The sequence below is a fragment of the Apaloderma vittatum genome, unplaced genomic scaffold (assembly GCF_000703405.1).
Source record: "Apaloderma vittatum isolate BGI_N311 unplaced genomic scaffold, ASM70340v1 scaffold6706, whole genome shotgun sequence".
Taxonomy (NCBI): Eukaryota; Metazoa; Chordata; class Aves; order Trogoniformes; family Trogonidae; genus Apaloderma; species Apaloderma vittatum.
Genome location: NW_009719895.1, coordinates 1 through 27,260, shown reverse-complemented (window position 1 = coordinate 27,260; position 27,260 = coordinate 1). Strand labels below are relative to the sequence as shown.

General features: G+C 40.0%; 1 protein-coding gene across 1 annotated transcript in view; it reads right to left on the bottom strand.

Annotated features, from left to right (window-relative positions):
* LPAR1 (lysophosphatidic acid receptor 1) overlaps positions 1-17,708 on the bottom strand; it is a 48,191-nt gene extending 30,483 nt beyond the window's left edge. The window contains exons 1-2 of the mRNA XM_009870818.1: positions 17,538-17,708; positions 5,061-5,808 (exon numbers count right to left, since the gene is read on the bottom strand). Of these exons, the coding sequence (XP_009869120.1) occupies positions 5,061-5,808; positions 17,538-17,597 (808 nt within the window). The 5' untranslated portion in view covers positions 17,598-17,708. The remainder of the gene's footprint in view (positions 1-5,060; positions 5,809-17,537) is intronic.
* Between the last annotated feature and the right edge of the window lie 9,552 nt (positions 17,709-27,260).

Here is a 27,260-nt window from a genome sequence, read left to right as displayed (position 1 = left end):
GCTACTTTCAATTCTCATTTGGTACCTAGCTGTGAGAGAAAAGCTACAAAATTACAATAATAAGTCTCTCACGCAACTCGTAACTGTAGCAAGAAAGAGAGAGCAGGAAAAAAGCTGAATAGTTCCAACCTTCCAAACATTTATATTGAATTTTCATATGGTTTCTTTGCATTTATTGCTTCATTGTAGTAAGTAAGGGACTGTCTTCAAACACAGCAAGACTCCTTTAAACCAAAACAGTTTATACAAAAAGAACTTTTACTTTTTAAATCTATACCCACATCAGTTTCCAGTTCTTACAGAATTAAACAACATCCTTTCAAACAAACTGGATGGTCTTAGAGGCGGGAAAGGCTTAAGTGTCTTTTTACTTCCCAAGAACATAAAGGGTAAGCAATCATGAGTTCATTGTTTGCTCTCTCTATGTCCTGACGACTAGCTGTGGTGCTTGGCGCAATAGATATGCCTAATTTTGGCCAGGCATCATTCAGAACTCACACAACACAGAAGGCTAATTGGCAAGATTCGTAAAATACACATCAGAAGGATTTTTTCTATTATCATTATTTAAAATTCAGTTATACAGCCTTCATACCATAATCCCCCAGTCTAAATTCTAAATAGAGAAAAATGCCCAAAGATGTGTACGGAAGTATAGGAAGACTTATCCACACTGTAAAACCAAGAGCTGGCAGGTGAAGGACGTGTTTAATCAGCATTTAAGCAGGACAATATATAGCCTAACTTTCCAGCAGTAACCACCTAAGCTGGTAATTATTCTCTAATGTGGGTATATAATCACCCCTAAAAACCCTAGCCTTTCATGATTTACTCCAGGCCAGGGCAATCCAGCGCAGGGCTAGTTGTTCCAGCACTGAGCTCTGAAATCCTTTTCCCAGGGCTTTTACCACTTGATTAAACAATAGTTAGATATTGTCATCCATTTGGGGGCCAAACCTGCATTTGATCCAGCCAAATGCCTTCAGAGTCTTAACCATGACCTTCATCAGAAAAAACAGTTTAGTTTTGTCCTTAAACATAAGATAACATGGAGGATGGAAGAGAGAATGCCAACCTTCAGCAGTCATATCCATGAGGTTCCTGTCTGTTCCCTAGATTGCTCATTTAAATGTAAGACATAGTGTTAGTGAAAGGCGAAGTGTCACTGAGCAGCAAGCCAAACCGGACCCAATTTTATGGCTCTGTGCAGTACAGAGATCAGTCTTGCCTTAACCCCAGCACAAAGGAAAATGCTAGAGAAAGAGCTTTATGTTCCCTGTTACTTTTGAAAGATTTCAAAAGCAGCTTTGTTAAAAGAAAAAAAGGGCTCAACTATGAAATCACTTCCTTCTGTTTAAAATATTTTACTCAAGGAAAGAAAAAAAAAATCACAAAAGGGCACGAGAAAAAAAAAACAAAACTGTTCTCTGCTTTTGATTTGTTCCTAGGATTCAGCATCCCGCCCGCTCTGTGGGATGACGCGGTGTGCCAGATCCCGACCGCTCCAGCCAGCGCATCAAACATCCGTTGCCCTCCCCACACAATCACCCTCTTGTCAGAGGGGGCTGGCGCCCACCCCGCACAGCCTGACAGCATCGCTGACAGGAGAGAAGGCGGGCTGCGGCCCCTTTGGGGAGGCTCTTCTCCTCTTGGAGCAAGGCAGCAAGGCGCGAGGAGGGCAGACTGTGTTAGGAAGCTAGCAAACAAGAAGCTCTTGTGTCCACTCCCTCCTCCCCACCTTCTGCCCCCCAAAACGTAGCGTGGACATGGAGAGGGGAAAAGATGATCTTCTGCATGCAGCAGCAAGGCTTTGCCTGGGAGTGCAGCCAGGAGGATGGCTTCAGGAAGACCCATTTATGGAAATCTCAAAGTCAAACCAATAGTTCATTGATGCCCAAATCACAAGAGGGTTACTTACAGCTGAGCTGCATTTTAACAAAGATTCTAAGATGATGGGATTGGTTTGCTGCCCTCTGCCAATGCACACAGCTTTACCGAGACTCCCAAATCTGTTTTCCCTTGGTTCTCAAGGCACCCTCCCTCTCCTCCAAAATGAATTGCCTCCTTTTCCGTAAGTGGACTGACACACACCAGCTCCCCTCCCCACTCACCTACAGGGTAGGAGAGGAGGGAGTAGGGTCTTAAGAACAAGATAAATCCTTCTTTTCCCTTCTCCACCTCCAGCAAAAAGCTGGTTTCTGCCTCGAACAGTGACGTCTTACCCTTATTTGCATCATTAAGAAAGGCAGTGGGTGTTAAGTTCACTGACACAGAAGAAGCTAAATCGCTGCAGAGAAATCCTCAGCAAGTTGCTCCACACAGCCTAAGACACCCACCTTTTCTGCCTTTTCCAAAGCTGAAGCAGCTAAACTTGCAGGACTATGCACTGATTACCTATGCAAGAAGGCACTCAAAGAGTATGACACTTGAAATCAAATCTGCTTGTGAAAATGTTAAGCCAGCCTTGCAAGTAGATGGCAAGCAGTGCCAGAACACCAGGACATCCACCAGATCAACAAGCTGACTACATCCATCTACTCCAAACCGAGACACCACCTAACCAGCACTTTGAATTTTTCTTCAGAAGTACAAAACAACCCTCCACTAGAAGTGTAAATTCTGTAATACGCGATAGCACTCATCAGCTGACAGCAACTAATGAACATTTCTCGTGGTTCAGCTAGCAGTTTGCTTAACACCCTGATATACAAACATTTAACCTCCCCAAGGTCTCTGTGGTTGCCTTCAGACCTGATTCTTTGATTCAAGACCGTTCCTTTTACTTTTATATATAAAACCACTACAACAAGCCCACAGCCGCTTCCCAGCCATCTTTATATTGCACCCATGTCTCACAGGTGGTAAGGAGGTGAAAATATTCCTCCTCCTCCAAACAAAGAAAGCATACTGTTTTGAAAAAAAAAAACACCAAAAAAAACCCCCCCAAAACCCCTTTTCAAAATAATAACAAAGTGAGATATTCAAATACAGGGTGCCACAGCCTGGGAGTGCCTTCATTTTCTTAAAAAAAAATTTAATACAATAACACATTACCTCTCTTTGTGAATGGTGTTTTATGCAGATTAGGTATGCTAAAGCATAGTGTGCACATCATTGAATGGACTTAACTGCACCAGTAACAAGAATTAAAGATCTGTTTGAATTTTGAAGAAAGCTTCAAAATATGCTACCTGTAGTTCTGAAAAATAATACTCCTAATAGCCCCAGTGAGGAGCCAAGAAATACTACTGAACTACATCAGCAGCTAAACTTGAGTCACCTTTAGTTTGGCTACTGCTACTTAACCTCTGGAGTTGATCCACTGTTTCCAGAACAATACTTGAAAAAAAAGTAAAGTACTTATTAGGGGGGAAAAAAAGGGCTATTTTACATTCCTTCAATGCCTCCGTAGTTATGGCCACCCTGGGTGGCCTGTACATCTTGCCTGTGACCTCTGCTGCTAGGGGAATGAGGGAGGGTGCAGTCACTACCCAGCCTTCCAGCTGCATACATATACCTAGTCCTGTACATGCCTGGGATTAGCTGCCACCTGCTACTCAGTGGCTATTTATTTATTCCTATAACTCTGCATTGCACTGGCATAAGTGCTATTTCACACTCATTTTTTGGGGGGGGAAGGTTTTTTTATTTTATTTTACATTTTTAGTTAAAAGTCTGAGGACCACAGAGGTGGGGATGGACAGATTTCTGAGCCATCTGTCAGTCAGCAGAGGTTTTATCCACCACTACAGCATCCCTCAAAAACTCGAAAGATTCTTTCTCTGAAAAGCAAGACATGTGGGAATACAACTTATAAATGGTTAGACAGATTAGTTGACTACACAGTTCATATTCTGGTTACAAAGCTAATCACTAGGTCAGAGAGCAACATGTATGTTCTTAAACTAACATGAATTGACACAGTGACTCACCTTGAATCTCTGCAACTATTCCGCCTCATTTGGGCACCATGACTTGTGCTTTCTAACAGTGTCATGGTGTAAAGCCATGGAAATCAGGACGTCAAAACAAGAACTGCGGCTAAGTTTTGAGATTTGCCAACTGTGTACAGGTGCATTTCTGGACTACTAGGGCAACTTCATGATGCAATAGGGTACCAGGATGCCAAGAGACCTGTGTACCATACTGGAGGACTTCGTGGGTGGGCGTAGAAGTTGGGACAAGGACAAAACTGGCACCATCTCTGCTTGCTTGTAGTTCACCATCATTTGCAGCAACAAAGAGCAGAACAAACTGCAAAGAACATCACTAGGGAATGGTACCCCGTAATTCGGCCGTACTTCAGCATAAGGAAACAAAGCCCCAGACAAAACCCAAATACAGCCATTAACACAAAGAGAGGAACCTTCTAACTCCAAAGCCTGCCATGCTATTTGCCTCATGTTTCGCTGTTTTCCAAGCCCAGAATTTTAGGCACCTCCTGAGCAGTGTGCTGAAGCACATCAGTGCCTCACGTGCTACTTTTCTGTGTTAACAAATCAGCAGATACTAAGGTGTGCCAAACATTGTAAATCTGATGAACCATACATGCAGTCCTGCTTTGCACACAAAAATCTTTTCATCATAGTCTGTAGCCCTCACTGTTCTCCAGACATGGAAGTACTGCCTGAATGAACACAATACATTTTGGGTGGCAAAAAGGAGATAAGAGGTACTTGACTGGAAGACTGAGACTTCCCTGTACTATTTAAAGATTGCAGTCATTTGGCATCTTCAAAGGCAAAAGGATGAACACAGGATACACTGCTACAATGGGTTTTAAACCCAAATTGCTGCTAAAATCTGACATCTCAAGGTCCCGGATTTTCATTAGTTGCATGTTATAGGGCTGAGCTAGCAAGTCTTTTATATTCACTTCCATAAGTATGCTTGATAATCTCAGCACAGTAATGAATGCTAGGGGTTCTTTCCCCCAAATCTTCTAATGTCTTCCAAATGCTGCTGACTTCCCAGAAGCTGGACATACGTTACTGAAATCAACTGGTAAGAAACAAAGCAGGGAGAATAGAGGAGGCAAAGTATGCAAAATACGCACTTACCAAGCACAATGACCACAGTCTTCAGGAGGCTCATCATGGTGTCCCGATTCCTGCGGGGTCCAGAACTGTGTCTGGACATTCTCATAGTCCTTTGGCGGACGTACCCAAAAATATGAGCATATAGGACCACCATGACCACAAACGTGACAAGGTTGAAAATAGCCCAGAAGACCAGGTAGGAGTCACTATAGAGTGGTGCCATGTTGGAGCAGTGAGTGATATCACAAATACAGTTCCATCCGACACTTGGTATGGCGCCCATGACAATGGCCATAGTCCAGATAACAACAATGACGACTACCACTCGCCGGTTGCTCATCCGAGTGTGTAGCTGCATTCGGAAAACTGTGATGTGCCGCTCAATAGCAATGGCCAACAAATTAGCTACAGAGGCTGTCAGACTAGTGTCAATGAGACCCTGACGGAGAAGCCAGGTACTTACAGTCAATCTTCTAGTGTTGGGTCCTGTGTTGAACATTAAGTAAAAGTAAGCCAGCCCTGCAAAAAAGTCCGCAGCGGCTAAGTTGGCCATTAAGTAATAAATAGGAAAGTGGAATCGGCGGTTGACGTAAATAGCCACCATAACCAAGAGGTTGGCCAGCATTATGAAGATGCAGACGGTAATCCCTAGTCCCATTACAAGCTTGCTGACAGTGTTCCATTCAGTGGCTAGATGTTTTCCACTTCGGTTATAAAAGAAGGCAATGGTTTCGTTGTAGTAGCACTGTGGTTCACTCATGGCCGTGGACTGAAAGAGGAGGATAAAAGAAAAAAAAAAAAAAAGGAAAAAAATGATTATGTCAGAACTGAAAACATATGATTGCCTCCATGGACAAGATATGTACAGAGAAGAGGGAGAGGGGCAGGAAGGGAACATGCTTCAGAACAAATTTATTTTTTCAGACCAAATGGCATTCCACAACTCACAAAAAATTGCTCTGAGGAATCTAGTTACAGCAACCAGATTAGAAACAATTAGAAACAATGCTTCCATCTGCTCTGGTAGCTAGCATGATTTCTGATGGAGCTATAAACTGCATAGTAAACAAACTTCTGGCCAAGCAGACCTGTTGAAAAATTCACTGAAAGAGAAGGGCATGCAAACCGTAATTAAGAAAAGTTAACTCTGTTATAGAACACCCTATTTATGTTATCCGTGCATAAAACAGTTGTTTGGCTGTAGTGGTGTTAAAAGAAGAGCACCTCAAAAAGGAGAAAAAGTGAATTACATTTCCCAGCACAGGTTTGACTCATTCAGGTCTCCATCAGTGGCATTCCTTCTTGTATGCTCTTAAAAACTGGGAAGAACACCCTACATTAAGAGCATCAGTACGCTCTAAGACTGTGAATTGCTAGGCACAGGGGCTACATCTGTCCATAAAACATGAAGTGTGTTTATCAGATACTTATGGATCATGCCAGTGTATTTCTATGAAATATTTTTTTTCATCAACCATGTTTGTAAACAGGGTTGTATACACCATGCTTTTAAGTATAACACACCTGAACAAGCTTATGCCAATTTAAAATTGAAAGAGTGAGGCAAGGAATCAGAAGAGCAATATTTGACTTAACTAGTGTTAAAAGCACCAAACCTTACTTCTTGTGTTAACTATTGTTATGACTATGCCAGGTCATACATGATTAATTTTCCTTGCAGAGCAGCTATGGGTACAACAAACAAGACTTATGCTTCACGAGCATGTAGAAGCTTTACATAAAACAGTTGGCCAACAAGAAAATGCTTAATGAGTTTCCTCCCTTAGTTATAATCAATTACTCAAGGTGCAGTTCCCAAAAGGCAAACACTCTGAATAACATCCTGTTTCCTTGTTAGCATGGCTTAACAACAAGGGTGTAAAATAATATTAACTTAAATCAAAACAAGATGCTGACATCAAACAAGTCTTTAGAAAGAGACCCACGAGACGTGGCTCTGACACCATGCTTTTATGGCTTTGAAACTCTACTCACTGAACTTGAATTTTCAGAAAGAGAGGAGCAGTTTTAGCAAGAAACTGAGTAATAAACCCAATCAAAGGACAGATCAACAAACACTAAAGGATAAGAATCTCTCCCCATTAAAACACGCAAACAAAACCCTATGTTTTGGACAGCTCCAGCCATTCTGCAGGAAATGCTGCAGCTAACCTAATAGAATCACAGAATCAAAAAAACTATACAGAATGGGATAACAGAATTAGTAATTGGACTCAGGTGAAGATAATATCTGATAAAGATTTCCTTAGAATTACACAGCTTTGTATACTTGTATATATTTGTATACTTTCTTTTCCCTCTGTCAAGACAATTACACAAGTTCCAATAAAGCAATACACAAAACTTCCCATCTATACCCTAAATGCATTACCTGGCATTTAGATTTATGTTAAAGATTCTTTTAGAATGATTTTACTTTCAACCTTGACATTGATCAGAAACATTTGTAGACCCAAGATAACAAAAAGCTAGTGTAAATAACATTTCTCAGCACAGTGACCATAAATATTTTATTGTTCCTCTAGGATAGATTAACTCTTAGGTTAGAAACCTCTCAGAGTTAATTATTTTAGAATTTTAAAAAGTTCTTGTATAGGATCTCTGTTGCACAGAAAAAAACTGTTTATAAGGGATACTTAACAAAGGGAGACCTAGCTACAAGGCATCTGGCTTTAATTCTTTGGTTTAAGACTGTGTGGTAATAACAGGTCAAGTATAAGAATGCTTGAGGGAAAAAGGAAGTCATGTGAATGAATTAGTGGCCCTTGTAAAAGCTTGCCAACATCTGCATTAATTATGTGAATGCCCTTTTTTTTTTGCTATCTGTAGGAATATCTGGATACAATCTTACAGTCTGAATTACAGAGGAGGTCAGGATTCCAGGATCTAGTGGATTTTTGCAATCCTGAATAAAGTCCATCTTTGTCTATATTTGGCTATCTGAATTTTTCTTTCAGATGGCTGCTTCCCACATGCAAAGATTTCTTCTCCACTGCTTGTGCTGTGGAGAGAGGCCAGCTACACTTGGCAGAACACATACTTTTAAATCAGAAATTTAAAATGTGATAGATATAATTTTTATTTCTGTTGTAGCTTTGATTTGCACATGGGCTTAGAATGTGAATTATTCCCTGATTTTGTAATATCCTCCTCAGCTTTTTCTTATGAAATCTGGAAGTAGACATGACAAAAAAAATTTGTTCTATTCACAAAATGCCAAGCCAGGGCTGAGTGTATGCAAAACAGAAGAGTATGTAAAACACTACAGAGTCAGACTTGTTAAATTTGAAAGCATTACATCACTTGAGCAATCTCAAAGGAATAGCATGAGGCTCACTGACTGCTCCTCTCATTTTAAAATACGGAAATAAAATGCTGTGTTCACATAAGAGATTTTGGAGAAGTTTTGCTTTTAGAGTGTGCTAATCTAAAACCTGGAATCTCCTTTAAATGTAATCTTTTCAGTCCCAAGGGAAGGAAGAGCAGAAGAGCAACAAGAAGAAACAGTTTGCTGACACGTTTAAACAGGGGACTTAGAGGTGATCAGTTTTCTTGGATGCCAGTGCATATCTTATAGGAAGGTTTTGACCTCCTGAGTCACAGACATACAAATTCCAAGACATTATATTCTCCAGTGATGCTACTATCTGACTAGAAAGGCTCAAGCAGGAGGGAAATGCAACATATGTCTAAGTACCGAAAGTGTTAACATACCATAATGGCATATGCAAGCAGGCTGACCCACCCCATCTCCTGCCCCTGCAGGAAAAGGGGCAGGAAAGTTTATATTTTAATTTCCTGAAGTTTCACTCAGTGTGTTTCACTGCCTGGGTAAGCCAGATGTGCTGTGCCCTGAGATTTACCTCATCCATTTAGTGTATCTCAATAGAAGTTTAAAACAAACTGAGCTGCAAATTGCCCATGTTAAATAAACCTCTAGGATACATAGGCATGAAAAAAGAAAATGTCTGAATTATAAACCAGCAAGACAGATAAAGCAGAACAGAGTAATAGGAGGCTAAAAGCAAAGCCCCCTCTCATCATCTGAGGTTGATTTAACACTCAAGGCACAGTTGTCTCAAATCAAAGAACAAGAAAATCCTGAGTGCACGGAGTTAAACCATGTCGTGAGATGTAGTTATAACCACAACACAATACACACAAACCAGGAAATCTGGCACCAGGACTTAATAAGTAAAACTTATTCTGCTTCTACAGTCAAGACCTAGTCATCTCATGGTCAGAATGTCACCTTGAGACTGATCTTTCCAGCCACTATCTGCCATATCTGTTCTCTCGGCTCCTCTCCTCTGGTGGTACTGGATCACACCACTGGAGTGGCAGTGGAGAGACCAGGAAAAAGAGCCCGTTTAAGCCACTTTCCAGTGTTTTGAGCTTGGTTTGTCTTGCTGCTGCCCCACCTCTCCACCAAGAGCAGGCTGAGGATTTGGATCCAAGGCATGGAGTAGCCTGCCCATGGCATGTCCTTCAATGAGCAGCCCATTGCTCCCTTCTCAGTGAAGAGACCAGAGGGGAGAAGGCACTGGCTGCCTGGAGCAGGAAGGTAAGAGTGAATCTCTGGATCCATCCATCTCCGTAGTGAGTGACAGCTCACCTGGTGAGGGCTGTGCATGGAGAGATGCTTAGAGTGGAAAACAAACACCAGCAAGCTTTCAAACACCACTGATGGATAATGTCTAAATAAAGCACCAGTTAGCATGAGTGCCTGCGGGGCAACTGGTCAGTTTACAAACCTCACTGCGATCCAAGAGTCTGTAGAATTCTGCAGCCCAACTAATAACAAGAGAGTGGAGGAAGGAAAAGAAAAAAAACCTCCAAAGAACCAGCATGCATGGTTGCATTTATCATTTATTTCTTGCTGAGGGAAACAGAGCTGAACATTCTTAGAATACTAAGGTCTGACTTTTACAGAGTGTTTAAAACTTAGGAGCCACAAAACTGATTCCATATAAAAAAAAAAATAAAAAATATTTTAACCCTAAGCTTTCCAAACACGGTCTGCTCCTCTCTTTTTTCTTCCTTTACTGAATTAACCTTGATAGGCTCCTGTTTTCTTACCTAGAACACAGGGAGAAGATGAAAAGATGACAATTTTGCAAACAATTAAATGGCAAGATAGAAACTTGAATTTTGTAGAAGTCATGCAACTTGCATGCAGTATCCTTACATTTTGTGAGACTCTGAGGAGACATATTTTATAAAGGATGAGCTTTCAATTTTGAGGTAGCTACCCTTGGATCACAAAAATAGTATTTATCATTCTCAGTGCTACCAGAAGGCCAGAAGATATTTCAGCGGAAATGCAGAATTGGGAATGGTAGACTAAGACTCCAAATAGCAATGGATGTCTTAGAGCTTTACATTTAGTGCAGCAGTAAATGGTAAAACAGTAGGCACTGCTCTTAGTCTAGGTAAGTACTCTGAAGTTTACTTCCGTACCAGGAAGGCTAGAGTGGAAAAACTTCTGGGAACCACCAACTTCAAAATCCCTAAATAAAGGTATCAATAGAAAATATATTTGAACTAAGTAGAAGCAAGTGAGTATAGGAATAATTGAATCAATATGCAAATACTTTCTCAACCCACAACTACAAAAGCATGGTTTTTGTGAAAGTGAAGTTCTAAGAGATGAGAAAAAATTCCAGTTTGCAATAAAAATGTCTCCATTACCTAATGAAAAGCACAAGCAAAAGAAATAAGAGGTTTAAAAATGAATGATTTCCTTTAAAGTTGAAAGCAGAAGTTGAGGAGCCTAAAACTTAAATAAAAAAAAAACCAACCAAACTCAAAGAGTCTCAAGAACATAGGCACTGGCTCATTATAGCCTTATTCCTACTATGTCTTATGTATGTACATAATTTTATCTGCACAGCAGAAGTCTGAAACCCCACTACCAAGACACAACAGCTCCTCAGATACCCTTTTCAGGCTTGCATCTCTCAAAGCAATCATTCAACAGACTTAAAAAAAAAACTTGCAGGATAAGACGTGGTCGTTCAGTCACAGCAGGCTACTTCTTAAGTTCACTAGTCTCATTTTGCCCTCCACATAGCTAAAGACAAGAGGAAATTAATCTCTTTGCAAGGGGATCCCTTCAACTCTCCTATAACACGATAAAGCATAAAGTTACTCATGAATTGTGTGGCAATAGGTAACATATCCAGTAATTTTTAGACTGTTTTTGTAGTAGACTGAATTACTACAGAGTCTCAGAGCTAAAAAATGTCTCAGCTGGTAGAAACTGAGCTAAGAAGTTCTCTGTATCCTGCAGCTTACACCTGGAAAGGGTAACCCAACATATCTAAACATATCAGTGTACCAAAGAAACTCAGTCACCAGCAAAACTGGAAAAAGTAGTAATTTTACTGCTGGAGGGTATAATTCCCGAGTGACACAGATCCTGTTGGAAAATATGATTATGACCCACACAGATTGTCTATAAAACCAGGGAGGGTGTTGACCTTCCTTAATGCTTATTCACTCCTGACAACTACAAAAGCCAGTTCAAAAATAGCCTCTGTGAGCTAAAAAAGGAATGAGTGAGAGCAGGAAGTCCGGCTAAGTCTAAAAGTGTCTTTCTTCTGGAAGATGCCAGGGTTGCTAACTATCAGGTCTGAAATACCTTGACTTGGTCCTATGGCTCTTCAGGATAGACACACCAGGAGTTGCCCAATTCATTATTCAGACAGAAGAGCATTACTGAAGAGCAGTGCAGGCCAGAATCGTAGTGAGCTGACGAAACAGCATCCCCAATTGCAAGGCTGGCCTTTCAACTTCAGGCATTTTTTACTGCTGCAGAAAGGAAGCGTGCACACAGACACACACATGAAGTCTCTTTCACTGCAGAATTCTGCAAGCAAAAGGAGTTTAGTTTAGGAAACTAAAAAGCTACCACAGTTGGAGAAAGGAGAGACAGAGAGTGAACTCCTCCCTCCATCAACCTTCCCAGTAACTCAGATGTTGCTGTATTATTTCTCCTTTTCCAAAGATCCAGCATTTTCAGATGAGGTGCATCCCTCACAAGCATGACCTGTCTGTTCTGATGAATGTTCTCCAGTTGAGGAGGAAATGAAGACTGTTTGAATCAGGGCATAGTTCTACATCACCACATTTCCCCTTACATTGCTAGGATTGTTTAGACACTGTGTTAAAGACAAACCACACAGCACTTCTCTGATGCCCCATCTTTGCCTTCCAAGCTTCTCTCAAAGGAAAGTCACCACTGCAATGCAGAGGTATTGCCTTAATAAGTTAATTGGCTTTGACACTAGGAGAGACATGATCTGTTGAGCCCAAATTGGGTAGCTGAGCCAATGCCCAGTATTGAACACAGAAAGGATTTCTGCAAAGCTCTTCAAGCTTCGTTTTCTTCTGGGGGAGCTTTCATGACATGCTGAGCTTCACCAACATCAGCCAAACATAGGTATATTCTCAATACTTCTTGGCTTACTGGGAGACATAGGAAGGCAATTACATTCCATCGTTTAATATGGTGACTGAAATATAGTACCTCTTATGTCTTCAAAAAAATGTCTGTGTCATAATGCAGACTAGGCCTCTCCACTGTCTTGCCTGGTTCACCCTCCAGTTGTCGATCTGCCTTATCCTGAACCTGAGCTTCGTAGCCAGACATCTGTCCTGCTGCAAGACCTTGAAAGCTGCTGGGTAGGACCAGTGCATCACAGGACAGATCTTCCCCAAGCATCCCCACCCTAGGAAGAGCTTTCTAGAGAGAGGTGTAGTACACAGTCCCCCATCTATGTCACTTTAGAAGTCATCGGAGTGAAAGAAATTGGAAGGAAAAAAAAAAAATCTACACCTTTACGTGAGCTTCCATGCATAATGAATTACAACATGCATCCTTTAGGCCCAATTTGGTGCTCAGTGAGCCAGTTGGGAATTAATTCTTGGCTCCTGCAGCTGAAAGACTGACTTTTCATGCTAAAAAATTGCTGTGGGCTATCAGGGCTACTTCTACCTCCAGGACACACCTTCCATTGCTCCTCATCAAGCAAACCTGTGAAGTAGGAGAGTTCAGCCTTCAAGCAAAATGCTTATTCAAAATTATATCAATGAGAACATGAAATTTCATTTTGGAATAGAAATTGAGATTTCCAGACCGAGATAAGAAAATTATCCTGTGTTTACCACGGCAAATGTTTTTTTTTTTTATTCCCTTGAAATATATGTAAGACAATTTGTGTTTCTTTTACTTTGGAGCACTGCTTTGTGAACAGAATACAGAAAAATCTTCTCAGGGCTCTGGAAACAACGGGTTCTCTAGCAGTAATTTGCTCATACAGTACTGAGTAGCTGCCTATGAGACAGTATTGGTCTACTTTGAAAAAAATGGAAATGTACTTTGAACCCCAGGTGATCTCATTTAGCATAGGAATAAAAAAAGCCTCCAACATATTTAAGTTACCCCTATGACAACTGTTTTTGAGTGGATATACCTCTAGTGACAAACTGTTTCCTTCAGTCTCACAATTTCCTTTTGTTCTCTCATCTACCTTGTTTGCCACCACTAGAGGTCTGTTTTGTTAAGGAGGTTAATTTATTTACTCACTTAAGGGGAGAACAAAAAAGATTCTCACATTTTTTAGCTGCAGAAATTTGGACACCAAAGCTATAATGAAAATCATGTTGGGCTTTGCTGGGGAAAGGGGTGACAGCAGCCGTGCCATCCCACAGGAATCTTCTTAAGCATCATTATAACAAGGAAAAAGCTACTACGGGTGACCATTCTGCGGCAATGATAGTTTAAATCTCTTCCACTCTAATTCAATGAAAAAGAAGGGAAGACAGAGAAGTATTCAGTGGCATAGAGTGGGAGAAGTGTTTTTTTAGCTCTGGTAACTCCACATGAAAGGCCACTATAATGGAAACTACTCTGAATTTCTCTTTGGAACAGCTGCAAGGCAGTTATTTAAACCTACTCATTTACTTCTAGTATTTGGCTGGTAGGATCCACTGCTGGAAAAAGCAGAGAGAATGATGAATTTTTGTTGTTTTCTTGTTTTAAGCATTTCTGAAGCACTGTTGGAAGTCCCCAGTTCATTAAGCAACTGGAGCTCAAATAATTTCTTCTTCAAAGCTTTTACTGCAGAATTCGTCTCATGCCATTCACAAAGAGAGAGGATATTAATCACTCCACAGAGTACATTAATCAGTTTAAATCACCACTTGTTATGTCTGCTTTTTACAAGCAGCAAAGCCCTCTAGGATTTTAAATGCTTCGTACAGATGTATTTAACTTGCCACTTACTCTATTATCAGATTAATCAGGTTTCTATGATAAAATTTTGCTTACACATAGCTGAGGTATGAAGTTGTCACATGAATATGCCACAGAATATGCCCAACTGAAAAATTTAAAAGTACTGTTATGTTTTTTTGCTCTCTCTTAAAGTGTAGGATGTCTTGTCTAATCTGAAATCACTGGATGCTGCCTTAAAATAAAACCCTGTTGTCACAAACTCAAAGCGTATTCTGGAATCTTTACATTTCATTGAATACTTTGACATATTTTGAATGGCATCCCAGAATTATTTTCTATTTGAAATTTCAATTATGGATTGCTAAATTGCCCTGCAACTTTACTTATCCTTCACTTGTAAGCGTGACCAAGATGCCTTAAACGCATGCTCTTAATCATCAATTCTTATGTCTAGTAACAGGGTGCTAGTGAGGAAAGAAGATGGGAGCGGAGAGCTTCAGACAGGAGGGTATGAAGAGACATGGCTGTGGAAAAATCTGTTGCTTTAGTGGAGGGCTGTGGAGAGCACCAAAATCAGTTCGTATGTTGACACACTAGCAATAAGAATATTTTTAAACAATAACAACAATTTCATGCTTGATATCAAGAAGGGACTTTCAAAAACCTTTTCAAAATGTGAATCTTTTGTTACCTGACTCAGAGAATAAATCTTGAGGAAGATAGTATTTACAATTAAACTAGCAGGAAATTGCCTCATTGTGCTGCCACCACAAGCATCTCTAGGTTTCAAGCTCAAGCAAAGACCTGTCAGGGTGAGCTTTGGATTGCAAAAGGTCTCTGGGATCTCCTCCTCTCCACGGTAAATAAGAGTCTAGCCTTGTTTGTCCTGTGCAGCAAAGGATTGATAATAGGCAGAGGAATATTTGTTACTGAAATGTATACACATACATACACATAAATGTATACAAAATAGATAATATTTACTTCTAAGACTAAATTGACCGAATGTGAGGGAAAAAAATATCCTGTCAATGCTAAAGGGAAGTTTAAAGATAAAAGATTAAAAAAAGATTAAAGATAAAGGAAGTTTAAAGTGAAGTAAAAAACCACTTCTTTTTGTAACTGAGATGCCATCTAGCTCATGCAGAAGGTATGCAAGGCTGTTTCCAAGTTTAAAAAAAAAAACCCTTCCTTAAATCATTACTCTCTAAATGTCTTCTGCAGCACACTGCAGCATCTGCTTGGTTTTAAAAGGCAAACTAACATCTTACAGAAAAAAAAAAGTATATTAATGAATATAGTTTTCTAAACTAGATGCAAAATTCACTTGTATATCAACACAAATGCTAAAGGCAAGTCCACATAGTGCCAATGTGAAAAGTGTTTTACTTCTATACTTCTAATGATTTGTCTCTTTAGCTACATGTATCACTATGTCCTTCCATGCTAAAAAGCTCTTCCTTACTGTCAGAAATACACATATGGCTCACAGCCGATTCTTTGGAGCTGTTACTTGTTTATACAGGATTGAAGACTTACACCAACCATCAGATCCACAACGATTTACTCAAGTCTGTGGGAATTCATGCCCACATGTAAATCTGCACATACGGACATGAAATTTGAGGCCATTTTTACAACATGAGGTTGATAGAATACTTTTCTATCATGATCTCCCACACTGAAATACCAGCCTTTCCTTTACTTCTTGTTGCCATTTCTTTTTGGCTTCTGAGTCAAAACTCATTGAAGCACAGTCTCTATAACCCAAGTTATAGAGGGAGAGCTGTCTGGATTACCAGTCAATGACCAGAATCATCCATTTTCCTCTGGTCTTTGGTCTAGTTGCCCAAGTCTGGGGCAGCATTACTCAGTGTAAACTCCCCGCAGGCACAGGACACGTGCATTGTTTCATACCTTAAGTGCAACACAATGGTGACTACACTGATGATCAAGTTCTTTAGAAGTGATAGCTTTTCTTCCACTCATTCTTGTTCCACGGCTGACCTTATTTTCCCTTTGAGAAGGCACTTATCCTGAATAGCAAGCTTTAGATGTACAAATTTCTCATGCATAAAAAAGGCTCTGAAGAGAGAATCTCTGGAGATAGGAGTGCAACTGCCTTTCAGAGCAGATGAGAAAATGGGCTGAGGGAGCCTTTCTTCCAGAGAGAAAAGTCAGGCAGCAGCCAGGCAGTCTGGGACGCTAGCCTGCAGCATCTGCCTCCTACTAGGTATTGTGCTCTGTTGTTAAGACACAAAATCCTTCTCTGACCTTAATGGGGATAGAGACTTGTAAAGCAACCAAAATGCCTTTAAAAGATATTAATTCTCCATTTGAAACACAGGAGGAAGAGGACCACAAACAAGTTGCTCCAAAGCAGATTTCAAATTCAACTCATTTCACATCACCACCCATTGGCGGACGTTTTATTGCAACTTCTTAGTTAATAACTGCTAAGAGGTGTAGTTTCCTAAGCTAGAGGCCTCCAGCAAACAAACAAACAAACTCCAAAATAAACATTAAATCTCTAATTTTCTGATATCTACCTTGATCAGTTGTGGTGCCCTCTTAACCAAAATATACGTCCTTTAAAATTAAGTCGTAACAGACACTTGGGTTTCTATGAATTCAAATGGAATTTGAAAATGTTTTTCTGAGATGAAATCTTGACTGTTTTAAAATCTCCTTTTCTATCTGCAATATTTACTTCACCAGAAAACATAAGTACTTGCTGTTCAGTACATGGAGCTGAAGAAATCACTTAGGTATTTATAATATCAGGTCTGAAACACACACTTTGATTCATAAAAGCAAGATTAGTGTGTTAGTAATTGTAAATATGTTAATTTCACTGCTGCTTTTGGCTTAAAACTTCAGATTTTCAGATAAGAACACTGAATCTGAAATTTCCTGCGGTATTATTCCAACTGACCTTATTACAGTCGTCTTCTGCTTTGTACTCATTAGCATAGTAAAAATTAAACCATGGTGCAGAGTCAGTAAAAATGGTATTTTGCCAGGCTTTCTTCTACAAATAGTAGTATAACACAGCGATGTCAAGAGTCAAACTATAACAGCATTCTTGGCAAGCGATGAGTGTCTTTAATACAATATTGTACAAAAAAATTACCTTGAATCAGGAGTGAGATAGGAGAAAAAGCTAGGATTCAATGAGGAAATAAGAAAGAGTTTCAGTCAGTTCAGCCACCAGAGTTTCATCATGGTCTACTCACCTCAATCACCTCAGGTTGGGACATCATGGAGGACGGCACCAAATCGGTAGGGATATCCATAGCTGCTCAGAATGTCCCTGCTGTCCTTGTACTCTTCCTCTGCAATCGCAAACCCTTGGTAGGAACACAGAGGCACTTCCTCAGGCGCTAGTCATGCTGGCATTTGCTCCTAGTAAGCGTGAAGAAGTAAAGTTGTTGAGAGCAACAAGAGAAATGAGTATGCAGTCAATACCCAAGCACCTCAGCTGCTGTAAAACCAGCCTGTGAGTTTGCACAACACAACTTGCTTACATGACCATTTGCAACAGATTTGCAGAAGTTTCAAAGGGCACATTGGAATTTGGTCCAGAACAGCAAAATAATTCACCCGACCACATAAACTAGAATTCACCCAAACCAAATACAGCAAGAAGGCTAAAGCACAGACTGTACATACTAACAAGAAAAGATGGTCAGCTACAGAGCATTGGAATTATGTTACCTTTTTTTTTTCCTCCACACCAAAAGGAAAAAAAACCCAAACCACCGTCACAGAAGAGTACGCGATATTACTTGCTGGAATGCAGGATATATTTACTTCCTTAACAACTATTGTTTCACACTTTGGTGATTGCATGGCCTTTTCATTTGTGTTAAGAGAAATAACTTGAACTTTATAATAGTCTTATCCTTGATTTATACTAACCACTTTTTTTTTTCCCCAGATAGGCCCAGATTTGCTATCATGGATATACTGAATTGCCATGTAAAGATTGATCAGATCATCCAAAAGAATGAAGTTATTTTCATAATTGACATGTCTATCAAGGTTAGATCAGCTTCACTATATGTTTGTTCTTTTGTGCAAAGAAAATCAAACAAAAAGGGAGAAAACTATAAATGGCCAAGCAATGAATCCTATTTAAAAGTTCTGGACTAAGGCTACTGAAGTTTTTTTCAGCCCCCAGTCAGGCCAGACGGATATAACACAACCCACAAATTAGCCACAACGGAAAGGATTTTAGAGAGACATCTACTGCTTTCTGTATCTACCACTTCCTATTCTGTAAAGTCACAGTGGAAAACCACCCATGCTAAATACATTCAGTATCCAATAAACATACCAAAAGTGACCCCAAACCGAACCGGGATTGTTCAAACTTAGACCTTGATGCAGTAACACAGTCAGTGCTAGTAACTTTCCTGGCCACAGGTTCTTTTTTTCAAAGGCAACACTTAACCTCCCAAGCCAAAAAAGAACAGATAAGTGCTGTTGGAAAGTTGCACTTCACATGCTTTTCTGAGTCAGTTGTGTCTTCTTATTCATTTTAACTCAGCCTTTACACACCACTGTGGAAATTATTCCTCCTTCTTAAAAAGCATCATCTTGAAATGCCTGTTTCACATTTCAACACATCCTCGCATGCCTTACGTCACATGTAGCTGTCTCATCTTCCAAGCCCTAGGATCAATTTTTCCATCTTTATATAGCTTTCCAGTGACCCCTATTCTTTCCTACTCATTTCTGGCTAGCAGTCTTTCATTCTTTCCACTCCTTGCTCCAGATTTCTACTGCTGTACTCATGGACAGGACAGAAAATGGAGATTCAGTATTCCTCCAAGAAAGACTTCACTGGAAGTCAAAAAACTGAGCTACACATCCTTCAGGCTTCCTGTTTTCAAAACCAGAGTTTTGTCCATTTTCTGAAATTCACTAGTTTTTCCGTGGTGCATGACAGATGAAGGAAACTGTTAACTTGAAAGTACCACCTTTCTGACTTAGGGAAGCCTTGCTATTTGACCAAGAATACAGTGATTTTAGTAAAACTTCATCAATAGCCCAAAGATCCTCAACTAGCACATTCCATCACTGTCTTATGAGCTGTCACAATCATAACTTAAGTCTTTGTTTCTGTTCTCAGGACACACTTAAGAGCAGCTCTTTACAGCAGCTCACTGTTAGCTTTTTTAAAAATTTATCCCCTTAATCCTGAAATGCTGCCACCCTTGGATAATGAAGATGGGGAAAAAATTACAGATGAAGTAGATTTCATGAAAGATTATTTAAACCAAAACCAGAGGCATGTTTATAATCCTGCTTGCCTCATTAAAAGGAGAGAAAATAATAATTTTTAGAAAGTGAGCAGCACAGAGAAGAAGAGAAAAGCTAAGAAAAAAAAGTAGTCTTAAATCTGTTCAACCTTTAGCCAGCTCTGCGTACTCCAGGTAAAACACAAATGTCAGAAACAGCTTAACGACATGAAATCTGATGACCGCTTCAACACAGATGAGAGAAGAAATATGCCTGTAGTAATTTTTCAGCATCTCTCCAAGAAACAGAATACAAGATTAGTAAAAAATTCCTAAGCCTACGACTGTTTCACATTTCCCATTCTGCACCTAGCTGCATTATCATTGCTTATGTTGTGCTGACACCTCCATTTGGCTACAAAAGGAAGGCTCTTCTGCACACGCCTTGCTTCTCAACCTCCAGGCCAGAACATACACAACAATTAAGACTTTCTGCCAACTGGTTTGGCTCCTAAAAGCATTCCAGCTGAAAATAGGTTGGACTGTACAAAAGGGCTCTCCCCCCACTCCCAATCTGCCTCAGCTTCTTCAGTATCAGCACAGCAGTACAAAACCAGGCTCACTCCATTCAAGCAAACAAAGGTGGTTCCTGACTTAATACCCATGTGAGTTCAGAGTGCAGCCGTACTTTTTTCAAGAACTGCGAATAAAGGGAACAGGATCCTCAAATGAACTTTACTAATAGGTGTTATGACAGAAAATGTAATCTCTATTAAAAAGAAAGTCTGAAACATGAAAGCATAGGAGTGGCTTCTCACCAGTGAGATTTTGATGGCTTTCTGCACTACAAAACATTGGAAAAATATCCAAATTTGGAAGCAAATTCACACAAATGATTCTCAAACGCTGGAACTGCAGGTGTCGGAGGTATATATTGCCAGATGTACCCTTCTCTCGGTAAGATGCTGCTGTCTTTACTGAGTGCACCTAGAGAACTGCAAACTGGAGAAACATATTGGATCTGTATCTAAAATTTGTAAAATGAAGATTATAGAAATTCTATACTCTGTGAAGGTGACTCATCTCTAAGAAATGATGTTTCACTGTAAACTACAACATTTAGAAAGTCATTTATGGTAAACACATTGAGGGTTTGGTTAACAGAGCTAAAAAAAACCAACAGATGACCCTCAGCAGAGTAGTGCCTACCTAACATGCAGAGCAGAAACGCATCCTCACCAAACAAAACATACTACTCTCCAACATGCTGTGATTAAGCATCGTGATTTACGGATCAGCAGTCTGAGACTACAGAAAAGAGGAACCATGCTGTTTTTTCATTGCCTAGAGTATTTAGGAGAAATGCAATTGGGTATCACCAAAACACCATCTTGGAGAAATTGCTCCCAAAAACTCCATTAAAATGACAACAATTATTACTCCTATTCCTTCCAAGCTCCTTACACAGTACATTGTGATCTTCAATTTAGGAGTGATACAGCAATACCAACAACTTCTGCATCACCATGTATCTCATCTGAGCCTGCAAATACACATTGCCCCTGCTAGGGCAAGGTGCTGGGACCGAAATTTTTCACTATCTGTGGCTGTCTCCTGAGTCATACAATTTCAGGTGCCCTGCATTGTTGCCTACTTCATCTTTTCTTTCTTGCATCTCTACCAAAGATTCTTTTGGTGTCACAGCTTGATTTCACAGACTTCAGGTTTCTGCATTACATGACTCCAAGGATGTTGATTTGGTATGACCTTTAAGCTGTTAAATGTGACTTCATTAAACAAACCTACTCTCTCTGCAATCCCTAGAGCATAAAAGCCTAACTTACAGTTTCTCAGAGGACAATTTTAAGCCCTAATTGTTCCCAGATGGACAGGACCCATAAACCCATCAAGGAAGGTAAAACATTCAAACAACATGTAAAAAGGAAAGAAAGAAAAGATCTCACATAAGGGTCGCACTTCCAGATGTCACTTCAGAGACATTCCAGATTTCATATGGCATTTGAAGTCTTACCACTCAAAAGTAATCATTTGGCATCACTTAGCTCTGGCAGTCTCCCTCACTAGATGACAGCTGCTTGTAAGCATTAGTTTGTTCAACACACAAATAAAAGTATGACTCCATCATGGCAGCCTTATAAGAGAGAAAGGCAAATGAACATCGTACAAGGAAGTGCAACACCAATGCCTTGACCTACCACTTCATTTTACCACTTTCTAAAGCGATGGTGATAACATGAAATTTTAGTTACCTACTATGGACCCATGGAGATGTTTTTTCTGCTCTCCAGTAAGTACTTGGTTAATAAATGAACAGCTATGGATACACTTTCTAGTAAATAAGAAAATAACCATGGAAGACAAAAAAATTTATTTCAATTTCATGCTGTTAAGAAAAGAGGCCTTTTTACTCCTTTTTTGACTACACTGACTGCTAGAAACTATTGGAAAAATTTGGATTTGCCTTTGCAAATTACACAGCACTAGACCTTCCTAACAAAGACAATAGCTCTTCTGAGTCCTTATGTTATTTTAAGTAGAGCCTTCACCACCTCTGGTGTCACTTTGAACAGTAGATGTACTGATTCACTTACACAAGTACAGTTCTCTAGCTTAAAACTGTTCATAAAAAGTTATTTAATAGCAACTCTTCAAACACCAAGACTTCTCTTGGCATATACTTCAAAATAGTTAATACAAAAATCCCCAAAATATCCAGGATATGTCATCACGATTTTATAGGTGAGCAGAGCTATCTGCAATTCTGAAACAATAGGTTGAACAGATTGGAAAAGTGCAAACCACACCACAGAAATTCAGATAAGGAGCTCTTCATTTCCCTGAAACTGCGAGACAATACAAACTCTGATGTCAGTATTGATCTCTCCTAAACAGTTAGTTTCAGCAAGCCTTTGCATAAACACAGTACCCTTTTTTGTTTTATTTTTTATTTTATTTCCTCTTGCTTTCATCAGTTCACGGCTGGTTAAAACAAGCACAAAAGCCACATGCCAGCTCCCTGTCCTGTCATCTTAGATCTTTCCTCCTCTTTCCTCACATGGCATGTCTGGAGTGGTGTTTCAGTAAACATGTTGTTTTTGTTTGAGGGACCAGACTGCTGAATCTTGAAGTGAATTTAGCACATCATGTACTACGACAAATGAATGTGCAGAATGCACTGCATAAGGCATGTCAAACTTTACTGAATGACCCACCAAACCACAAGGACAAGTTGAAATAATTTAAGTGAATATGATCTCTACAATCTATATTTCCTTCTAATTCTACTCTCTCTCTGTTCCAGGGTGTGTTTTGCCTGCAAATGAAGATAGCCTCCTGAGCCTTATGTTAACTCGCTCAGCAATTAAAAGAGTTGCAATAAGTTAATAGATGTGCTTCAATACTGAGCAAAAGAATCGGAAACGAGAGATTTCCATAAAGAAGATGTTTCCCATTATTGTACTCTTCCTTAAAGTCCTTCTAAAAACACAATGAGACTCTCCCCACCATCTCCCCATCAAACTTCTGATGTCTCAGAAAAGAGACCTACCCTTTTCCTGCCTCAGCAGATGCATCAATACTGTCCCTGTCAAACTTTGTTGACAGTGTTTGTATTTGCATACACACACTCCACTGTGCAAATTCTGCAGCTTGGTTGGTATCAGCCTGGCATCCCTCTCCAGAAACCAGGATAAAGGCTGTTGTCACATCCACCACCTATTACTACAGCACCAAGTATAACAATAGATCTAATTTAGGGTACTGATTGATCAGGTTAAATAGCACTGAATCCAAAACTGCTGCAGTTGGAAATTATTTTGTCAATAATAACATGGAAGGCAATTATCAGTTTCTAGTGCCACAAGGACCAACGTGAGCACTGGCTGCGCTGTACCACTGCTCATACAAACTTGAATGGAAGTAGATGCAACTACTCAGCATGTCTCCAGACCAACAAACTGCACAAGTTATAACTAATTGCAGGACATGCAACACTACCCTCCACTGTCCCAGTGAAGACCAGTTATACAAACCTGCCTCCTGGACAGGCTGCTTTAAAGAGCTATAGAGCTGTAGCATCTTGCCCACTTGGAAGCTCTTTGTAAAGAATCAATAAATTCACTGTGAAAATGGATTTCTGAGGTTTTACTGAGGAGTCATAGAAGTCTGCAAGGGGAGTGCCAGACAGAAGAGACAGTGTCACCCTTTTATGTGCAGGCTGTACCATCACCCCCTGGAAACCACTTCTACCAATGAAGTCAGACATTTCTTGAGTCAAACTTCACTGTGTTGAAAAATAGACTTTGCTGAAATTTGCTAACATACAGCAAGGTTCACACACAACAATAGGAGATCTCTACCTTGCAAATATTGAAAAAAAACCCCAAAACAAAAAAAAACTCTCAACCCCCAAAAAAACAAACATGCCCCCCCCCCGAAAAAAACCCAAAACTCAAACCACCCCAAAACTCAAAGTGAAACATACTTGATGGTCTTTGCCCTTTCCCACTATCAATAGTTCTTAACTGGCTTTTCAGTCTGAGGAGAAAGATCAAGGACAGACTGCAGATCCAATGAAAATGAGCTACTCATTCAGTTCTGCAGAATTTGAGATCCTCACAGTAAGTGAAGTGACTTTTCAATCCTGTTGTTATACTATTACATCACACAAAGTCACAAAAAATTTCACATGCAAGAAACCAGGCGATAATTGCATAGAGAAAAAGATGTTTATATAAATAATACCTCATCCCCAAAATACAGCACATGTGAAAATCAATCCATATCTAGAAAACCTTTTGATCAGATCCTTGTCCCTGTGGAGAAATGACCTAGACACTTCTTTGCAGTAATCAATAGTTAATTCACTTTGACATTTAATGACAGTTCTTTCTAGACATTAAGAAATCAGACCTTTTCCTTTGCAAGCTGAGTGGGTTAATCCAACAGCATCAATTTCTATCCAGATCATTTCTGCTCGCAGAACTTCGGTTACCGGTGAAGTAATGCACTGTTTGAGCACAAACATTTCCAAAGTAATTATTAAAAAAAAAAGAAAAAGCAGAAAAGGATAATTTTCCAAACTGACACGAGAGATGAACAAAGAAACTGGCTAAACAAAATATCATTTAGGCTTTAAAACACGCGGAAGGAGGAAGACGTGCAACGAGAATAATGCAGTATTTTAAATGTTTCCCTGTCATCAACAAATGACTTGTTCATAATAAACAAATTGGCATTTACAACGGACAATTGAGCTAGTTGGCCCAAACCCCAGAATTGGTTGGTACTAACCCCTCTCCCCTGCCATCACTGTTCGGCTGTATGGCAGCATGATCATGGTTTGTAATGTCCCATCTGACGCATCGAGGGCTGTGTCCCAACGCGCAGAGCTGCAGGCGTAGTAGCAGAGCTGCATTTACAGGACGTCCCACACAAAGATGAAGAAGACTTACAGAAAACATCTGCAAAATGGTTGGCAGTGAGGTAGGCTGAGATAGCCTTCTGCCTAAGCACTGAGAGAGAGTAGGAGGACAGCCTCCAGCTAAACCTCTGGACAGCGAGTGCCATTGCTACCTGCTTCTAGCACGCTGCCTGACCTATCCCAAAACTCAGATTTCCCAGAGTAAAAGAACATGAATATCCCAACAGATGAGATCACAAGAGTGGAGATAGTCTCTTCTGGCTGTTGAAAAATAGCCTTCTTTTACCCTAAGTGCATAATCTATTTTCTGGGTTCTCTCTCTTGCTCTCTTTCTCTTTTTTAAATGCCATTTGAGGACTTTTGACTTTGACAACCCAAAAAACAGAAGGACAAGAACTTACCCAAGTTCAGATCTAACCCAGCCACTGAACATGTCAAAGCAGGTACAGTCTAAACTACTGCTGCTCCATCTTTGGAGTAACAGCTTACTAAACAATTGTGATTCAGTGTAACAAAGATACAACACAAAAATCAGAGATTTTACTACTGCTATAGTCCCATGTAAGTAATAAATCTGCTTCTATGTTTGTATGAAGCCTGCTTTGATTATATTTGTCAGCCAAAGCACACATGCCACATAATATATAGCACAACCCTCTCTTTAGCCACTAACAGCATCAAAAGCTGGACAGCATCACATTTAGCTGTATATCACCTTGCAGATTACTTTACTGAGAAGAACAACACCTAGCCAGAGCATTCAGCTTTTTCTGAAACCAGACCAAACCAAAATAATAACAAACATCACCTTGGGAAATTTAACCTCAACTTACTCAGATACTTGAAAAGTATCTTACCAAAACCAAAACAAAACAAGGAAGAAGGGAGCTAACTTAATTAGATCAAATAAAAATGCAGAAGTCCAAAAGTATATTACTAAAGAGAAAAAAAACTAATTAAAAATGTATTAATCTTACCTACTTTCCCTTCTGCCTTTATCCAACTCACACCTGTACAGCTCAGAGGTTTTTAAAAGGTGCTCCAGGGAAGTTTGCAAATTCCTGAAGCTAGAAGAGACTTACAGTTTCCACTGCCTTAGTTTTCACCTCTTGAAGTGCAATATAGCTGTTAGCCTTCCTTATGTAAGAAAAAACTCGAGGTTTTCAGTGGTAATCCAAGGCTAGAAAGACAATTATTTCAACACAAATTTAAAAAACTGCTCTTGCATTAAGTAGGAATCTTCCACAACACATCAACAGATGACCTCAAATCCACAACGTTTGCATTAACAGCACAGTCTGTGCTTCAAAAAAATAAATTACATCAGTCAAATGTTTTTGAATAGGAGCTCTGTGGCTAATCAGGGAAAGATCATTGTTCTGATAATACAATAATAATACGAGTACTACATGACTGGTGCTAAATCCTCCTCATGACAGAACACAGCCTGCAAGGAGTTCAGAAAAAAAGTGTCCAGTAGAGTCTCTTTACCCAAGCTACAGTTTCATGAACTCTGCAGAGGTGGTGTTGTAAGAAACTGTCCTTTCTTCCCTGCTTCAAGATTAAGGAGACAATCTCTCACACTTACCACACACTGAGCTAATTTCCAGCAATAAAATAGTCCAATTGTGCAGTGGCTTTCCCTGCCAGAAATCTGCTCTCACTGAGAACACGTGGCTCAGGAGAGACATCTTCCTAGTCATTCCACCAGGGCAAGATCAGAGCTCCTGTCCGTGGCCACAAATAAGCAAAAGATCTGAATATATTAAAAAAAGAACAACAACAAAAAAAGGAACATTCACAGATTTTCGCTTAGGGAAGAAAAGAAAACCCAGGGAACTACAGACTGGTCAGCCTCACCTCTGTGCCAGGTGAAATCACAGAGCAGATCCTTCTGCTAATAGTACTAAGGCAATGAAAAATAACAAGGTGATCGGTGACAGCCAACAAGGATTCACTAAGGGCAAATCATGTCTGACTAATCTGGTGGCATTCTACAACAGAGCTGCAGCGCTGGTTGACATGGAAGAGCAACTGATGTCATCTGCCTGGACTCGTGCAAGGTGTTTGACACTGTCTCACATGACATCCTGGTCTCTAAGATGGAGAGACATGGACTGCATGGATCCACCACTTTGTGGATAAGGAACAGGCTGGATGGTCGCACTCAGAGAGTTGTGGTTAATGGCTCGATGTCCATGTGGAGACCAGTGTCAAGCGGTGTTCCTCAGAGGTCTACTCTGTGTCCAGTGCTGTTCAACATCTTTGTC